The 7720-nt window shown below is 42.8% G+C and overlaps 1 protein-coding gene across 1 annotated transcript; it reads left to right on the top strand.

The window, feature by feature from the left end:
* Positions 1-484: 484 nt before the first annotated feature.
* On the top strand, positions 485-2309 carry LOC308273664 (bifunctional 3'-phosphoadenosine 5'-phosphosulfate synthase 2-like; the record flags this gene model as incomplete). Its single annotated transcript, XM_080710911.1, is given in 4 exon segments — positions 485-870; positions 872-1670; positions 1676-1971; positions 1973-2309. Coding segments are annotated over 4 exon segments (1818 nt in total).
* Between the last annotated feature and the right edge of the window lie 5411 nt (positions 2310-7720).

The following is a 7720-nucleotide window of genomic DNA, read 5'->3' as shown; positions in this document are numbered from 1 at the left end:
TGATTAACTTTGATGTTTGACTACAATGCACCAATAATATATATATATATATATATATATATATATATATATATATATATATATATATGAAACTCTCTTCTATATATTAATGTTGCTCTAATATTTAAGAATCCACAGTTTTCTCCCCTCTATCATAGACATGAGAGCGAGCGAGAGGACAATTACAAGGTTTCCAAGGTTTCTCGGTCTTTTCCATCTAGGTATCTCTGATGAAAAAGGAGAGGAGAAAACTCATAACCTGGGAAAACCCAGAGCCATATGTGCTTCTGACATACACAGACAAATGTTTAAAATTTCTTTGAAAGATCATGGATTACTTTTTTTTTTTTTAAAGAAATACATCCTTCTTATTTCAGTCATGCTTATTTTCACGTAAAAAGAATACTTTGGAGCAGCGCCGCCGCCGCCTCCCGCGCGCCCTCGGTCTCTGGCCCCCCGACCCCGGTCCAGCCGAGCCGCCAGCATGTCGGGGGTCAAGAAGCAGAAGACGGAGAACCAGCAGAAATCCACCAATGTAGTCTATCAGGCCCACCGCGTGAGCAGGAATAAGAGAGGTCAGGTGGTTGGAACAAGGGGCGGATTCCGAGGATGCACCGTGTGGCTAACAGGTCTCTCGGGTGCTGGGAAAACAACCATAAGTTTTGTGCTGGAGGAGTACCTGATCTCCCACGCCATCCCTTGCTACTCTCTGGATGGTGACAATGTCCGTCACGGCCTTAACAAAAACCTCGGTTTCTCTCCCGGGGATCGAGAAGAAAATATTCGCCGGATTGCAGAAGTGGCTAAGCTGTTTGCCCATGCTGGTCTGGTCTGCATCACCAGCTTCATCTCTCCCTTCACAAAGGATCGGAGAATGCTGCAAAATCCACGAGTCAGCGGGACTGCCATTCTTTGAGATATTTGAGGACGCACCTCTAAATATCTGTGAAAGCCGAGACGTAAAAGGCCTCTACAAACGGGCCCGAGCTGGGGAGATTCAAGGATTTCCAGGTATTGACTCTGACTATGAGAAACCAGAAACTCCCGCATGTGTGCTGAAAACCAACTTGTCTTCGGTGAGCGACTGTGTCCAGCAGGTGGTGGAGCTTCTGCAAGAGCAGAACATCGTTCCCCACATGATCATCATAGGCATTCATGAACTCTTTGTGCCAGAAAACAAACTCGATCAAGTCCGAGCTGAGGCTGAGACCCTTCCTTCGTTGCCAATTACCAAGCTGGATCTCCAGTGGGTGCCGGTTTTGAGCGAAGGCTGGGCCACGCCGCTCAAAGATTTTATGCGGGAGAAGGAGTACTTGCAAACGTTACACTTTGACACCCTGCTAGATGATGGCGTGATCAACATGAGCATACCCGTGGTGCTGCCGCTGTCCACCGAGGACAAGACGCGGCTGGAGGGCTGCAGCGAGCTGGCGCTGACGCACGGCGGACGGAGGGTGGCTGTCTTACGTGACCCCGAGTTCTACGAGCACAGGAAAGAGGAGCGATGCTCCCGAGTGTGGGGGACCACATGTGCTAAGCACCCCCGCATCAAAATGGTGATGGGAAGTGGGGATTGGCTGGTTGGTGGGGACCTTCAGGTGCTGGAGAGAATAAAGTGGGATGATGGGCTGGACCAGTACCGCCTGACACCGCTGGAGCTCAAACAGAAATATAAATGAACGCTGACGCGGTGTTTGCATTCCAGTTGCGCAATCCCGTGCACAATGGCCACGCTTTGCTGATGCAGGACACCCGCCGCGGGCTCCTGGAGAGGGGCTACAAGAACCCCGTTCTCCTGCTCCACCCTCTGGGGGGCTGGACCAAGGATGACGATGTGCCCCTGGACTGGAGGATAAAGCAGCATGCAGCTGTGCTGGAGGAAGGGATACTCGACCCCAAGTCTACCATTGTTGCCATCTCCCCATCGCCCATGTTGTATGCTGGCCCCACGGAGGTCCAGTGGCACTGCAGATGCCAATTTCTACATTGTGGGCAGGGATCCCGCAGGAATGCCTCACCCAGAGACCAAGAAGGACCTGTATGAGCCCACTCATGGGGGTGGGGGCTTGAGCATGGCCCCTGGGCTCACCTCTGTGGAAATCATCCCGTTCCGTGTGTCCGCCTACAACGAAGCTAAAAAAGCTATGGACTTCTATGATCCAGCAAGGCACAACGAGTTCGACTTCATCTCAGGAACCCGTATGCGGAAGCTCGCCCGTGAAGGAGAAAACCCCCCAGATGGCTTCATGGCCCCCAAAGCATGGAAAGTCCTGACAGACTATTACAGGTCCCTGGAGAAGATCAACTAAAATGTCCATTGGCTCCGGAGTCTCTCCTCAAGCGCTCTTTGATTACCTTTTCTATTTTTGTGATTAGATGCTTAGTAGCCAATTGCTTCTCAGTGATCGATTTTAAGGTTAATATTTTATAGTCAGGTAAAAATTGTGCTCATAATTTAAAGCCAACATATATATATATATAAAGCCAACATATATATATATATATATATATATATATATATATATATATATATATATTAAAGTCAAACTGAAGCCTAAGTCTTAGCAGATGAAAGCAACACTGTTCTACATTTCAGAATGAAATTAGCTGTGTTCTCTCCTGCATCTGAGCAGGCAGGTCCAGATTCCACAAAGCTTTGACCCTGTGTCAGTTTACTTGCCAAAGGTGAAGCTTAATTTCCAGCTTGGTCACTTGGCCTAACCTGCCATCTCAACATCACAGACCAGTCGTCACCCTGAATGAGACGGGCCTCACGTCACGATTCTTGCCCGTTTTACCTCATGACTGTCTACACCCTTACTGCCCAATATCCTAAGTGCTGAAGACCTGACTGGAGAAACCAAGTGTGTGATAATGTGAACTTAGAGATCTATGCAACCTGCTTCTGCCATAAACGTTGTTTTGTCCACTAAGAGGCCTTAACGGCCTTCTGTAACTCCAGTTCATTGGTGACTCAGTAGGGTAATGTGTTTTGATGGAAGGATTGTACCAAGGGATCAAACAACCTGGCCATGTTGTAGAAAGATAATTTTTCCCCTTTGCTGTGGTCACTGTGTCCTACAGAAAGGCTGGGCCTACTGGACTGGAGCAGCAGCAACTGTAACCAAAAACAATGATCACTACCAGACTAGCGAGGTGCTAGAACTGGAAGAGATGCAGAACGCAGGGAATCCAAGCCTTCCATCGCAGCTGCGACCAGCGCGGAGCAGGCAGGTGCTTCCTGAGCTGCTGAGCACTGCACTGAGACCAGGCTGCCAGCAGGAGGCGCTGGTGGAGCCAGTGAGGGAGCTGGCCCCTTCACTCCTGCCTAGCGCTGTTTACACCAGACAGCACAGGACCTGGCTCCGACTCCCCTCAGCTGCTCAATAGAGGTTCTTGATCAGAAGGCACCTCAAATTAAAGTGACCTTCTTGGATACAGAAATATCCGGAGTTTTCTAAAAGCTGCTGATTTTTACTAAAGTTGAAAAAAAATTTTTCCCAAAGATTTAAAGTTGTTCAAGATGTCCTTTAAGTTCCCGAGAGGTAATCTTTTGTACTTTATGCATAATACATTGTTACCAAGGAACATATGAAGAAACAGCACCTTTTATACATAGGTTATACATAGGTCTCTCTGGAAGAGACCTAAACTGGAAGGAGAAAACTTTCGCTTTTTCATATTGTCCAGTTTTTTAAATTAGCTAATTAGTAAAAGTTCTTTTGAGGATAAATTGCATACGCTGGCCACAGCAAAGTTTGTCTTTGACACAATAGTGCCTGAACTCATTTAGCAGGTCCTCCCTGCTGCCTTTTTAAAAGCACAGCATATTTATTGAAAACACAAGATGGGATGTAGTGCCTTAACCAAATGTATTTTGTGATTTTTTAAGAATATATTTAAAATGGCTCTTTTGCTCTAGTTCCTATATGACTGATGCTTGTTCTTATTTCAATAAATTTCTCAAAATGAAAAAAAAAAAAAAAAAGAATACTTTGGCCGGCCGTGGTGCAGATGCCTGTAATCCCAGTACTTGGAAGACAGGATTGCAGGTTCCAGGCTGGCCTTAACAATTTAGCAAGGCTCTCAGTAGATTGGGGAGACACCATCTCCAAATAAGAAATAAAAAGGGCTGGGGGTGTAGTTCAGAGGTAGAATGCACCTGAGTTCAATCCCCAGTACCAACAAATAAAAAAAAAAAAAAAGAAAAAGAAAAATGATACTTTGAGTAGCTTTTCAGAAAGGGACTATTGCATTAAGCTTAACCAGTTCTGGAGTGCTAAATTGAGTATCAGCCATCTTACTTGTTTTGTTCAGAGCCCGGTAATTTTGAGAACCCAGTTTCACAAGGACATAAGCCTACCCCAGACTTTTTTTTTTTTTCCCCCAGCGCTTTTTAAGCTTTGCTGCTCTGGGCAGAGATCAGAGAGGGTCTGATGTTGCCAGAGCAGCAGGCCACGATGATGCTTTTGGTGGCAGTTCTGATAAATATATATTTTTTCTTGTGTCACTTGGCAGATTAAAAAAGGTCTTTGGTTATACTCTCTTATTGCCCTAAGGAAATTATGTGTGCATTCAGTCCAACCAATATATATTTTTTATTCCAGGCACTGTCTTAGCTTGGCAGTATGTTTCTATGGGGAAGAAAGATAACTGAAGAGATTATTTGTTATTTTAGAATTAATGCTACAGTCCAAATAACATGCAATTGACAAAGAAAATGGTTGTGATTTTGACCATAAATTTCTTCTCCTATTGTTCAGAATTCTTAGGGTCATGGTATGGAGCATATGGAAAGCGTTCATTTATTCTTTGGAAGTCTGGACTGAGATGTTTAGTTTCAAAATAGTATCTGATAAATAAATCAATTTGGAGAGTAGTTCTTTATCATAAGTAAGTAGTGGTTTTTGTTTGTCATTTTTTCTTTTCTTTGTGTGTGGTGCTTAGGATTGAACCCAGGGGCATTCTACCTTTGAGCTACACCCCCAGCCTATTTTTTTTATTATTATTTAGTTTGAAATAGGATATCACTAAGTTCGGAGAGTCTCACGAAGTACCCGAGGCTGGCCGTAAACCCAGATCCTCCTGTCCCAGCCTCCCAAGTACTGGGATTATAAGCGAGCTCCACCACGCCCAAAGCTTTTACATTGTTGATGCAAACTGGGCATTACAATCCTTTGTAACTTTTCTCTAAAAATTACTTTCCAAATCCTTCTTTTTCCCTTTTCTTTGGTTTTCCTACTCTCCCATTGTATATTTACAGATGACATTTGGATATGTGACCCATATGCCAGATCACAAAGTAAAAGCTAAGAAGCATGTTTAAATGCTAAATGGGGCAGGGCCTGGTTCCAGAATGAATTCTGAGATTTCTTTAATTCAAGGAGGTTTTGTTTTGTTTGATGATACTGGGAAATGAACCGAAGGACATTCTACCTCTGAGCTATACCTCCAGCTTTTTTTAGTTTTTGTTTTGAAATAGGGTCTTGCTAAGTTGCTGAGGACCTTGCTAAGCTGCTGGGGCTGGCCTCAAACCTGTGATCCTCCTATCTCAGCCTCCCAAGTATTAGGATTATAAGCACACACTATTGTGTGAAGCTTCAAGGGGATTTAAAAGTGTCACTGAGTGGTTTTTTATTTTAAAAATTAAAAAAAATTTTATCGGTACAATGTAGCCTCAAATCATAAGGTGGATCATGTTAACAATGGCATGTATTCACACAGGACTCGGTGCCCTCCCCCTGAGTGGTTTATTCTAACACGACATTTTCTAAACTGTGAGGTAGGTACTTTCATACACTTTTAATTTTCCTGGTATCCTATGAAAACCCCAAGAAATTTATACCCTTCCCCAGTAAAGTTAAGAGAAAAGGGGGGAGGTCTTTCAGCTGGCTGTTGGCCCTCGAAGAATTAACTCCTGTTCCTCTCCAAGGTCCCAAGGTCTTGTAGATAAGCAGCTCCAGGTGGCAGCCTCCCAGAATAGACAGGAATAGTCAAGGCTTGGGAGCTTCTCGGGGAATCTTCTTTAACTTTTTCTGGAACTTTTCCATCTTTTGGGCTCAGTTCATATAGCAAGTGTGGGGAGATGTGGTGATTCAGGTGGATGTGATGGAGTTTCTTCAGGTGTTGGCATCTTATCTTCTAAATCTGAAAGCTTAAGCAAACTCACAACACAGTTTTGCAGACAAAATACCACAAACAACACCACAAAGTTCTTGGTTTTAATTGTCAGATGTATTTCCTTAACTGCTGAGCACTCTTCTTTAGACAACAAGCCTATTAAAAGTCTACTTATCTTTAATAATCCACTTCCCTGTCACAAACTCTCTGCAGTTCTGCTTTTAACTTTCTAATTTCTTTCTTTCCCAGTTGGGACTTTTTTATGATAAGCTCTTTTTCATGCAAAAATGCTTTTCTTACTCTTACGGTATTTCTTTTCCTTCATACATATATATTTAAAATGTCTGTCCTTTATTTTGTAATATTTATTTCTAATTATGCGGCCAGTTTTTCTATCTCCTGGAATGCTCACACTGAGGTAAAAGTTAACAGTCTTTTTCTTTGGGTCTATTGTATTTGGGCAGTTAAGTTGTTTCTTTAAGGTTACACACAAGGTTTCTCTCTGTCTCTAGGCAGGATTTCAAGGGTAAATAATTATTTATTCATGTTCCTAAGGGCAAATAGCCCATGCCAGTCTTTGTTAGAAAGTAACCCTGAGTCAGCCTGACAGCTAGAGTTCTGTTATTATCCTTCTTTTCTTTTCTTTATAGAACTGATCAACAAATTTAGCATAATGTCTGGATACATAAAAAAATCAATCTTAAAAAAATCAGAAACTGCCAGGCGTGGAGGCGCACGCTTGTAATCTCAGCATTTGGGAGACTGAGACAGGAGGATCGCGGTTTGCGGACAGCCTTAGCTACTTAGTGAGGCCCTTCCCAGCTCAGTGAGACCCGGTTTCAAATATATGTATATATATATATATATATATATATATATATATATATATATGGATGTGCATTTTTGGCTCTTATTTATAATGTTGCAATGACTTTTCTCTGTATATCAGTATAGCTCAAGGATAAAGTTCTGGAGAAGGAATTATTGTATCAAATAACATATACCTTTTAATTTTGAAAGCTACTGCCAGATTTTTCCCCAGGGAAATGTTACTAGTGAACACTTTCCTTAACAATGCATGTGGATTGGACACTATTGGTTACATGTATAATATCAAGATTATTGATCTTTAATTAATTGCATTTCAATTTGCTTTTTTTTTTTGTAGTACTGGGGATGGAACCCAGGGGCATTCTACCTCTGAGTTAACCCCTAGCCCTATTTTCTTTCTTTCTTTCTTTCTTTCTTTCTTTCTTTCTTTCTTTCGGTACTTGGAGTGGAACCCAGCGGCTTTTCTACCTCCAGGCTATCCTCCCAAACCTATTTTATACTTACTTACTTACTTACTTACTTACTTACTTTATTTATTTATTTAGTGGTACTGGGGTTCCTGGAAGCCCTTTTACCTCCGGGCTACACTCACAGACCTATTTTATTTTTTTGGAAACAGGGTCTCTTAAGCCAGTGCAGCTGGTTTCGAACCTGTGCGATCCTCCTGTCTCCGCCTCCCAATTGCGGGGATTACAAGCCTGTGCCACCACGCCCGGCTTATTTTATACTTTGTTTGGAAATAGGGTCTCACTAAGTTGCTGAGAGCCTC

The sequence above is a fragment of the Muscardinus avellanarius genome (assembly GCF_963383645.1).
Source record: "Muscardinus avellanarius genome assembly, chromosome: 14".
Classification (NCBI taxonomy): domain Eukaryota; kingdom Metazoa; phylum Chordata; class Mammalia; order Rodentia; family Gliridae; genus Muscardinus; species Muscardinus avellanarius.
This window is presented reverse-complemented; position numbering and strand designations above follow the sequence as displayed.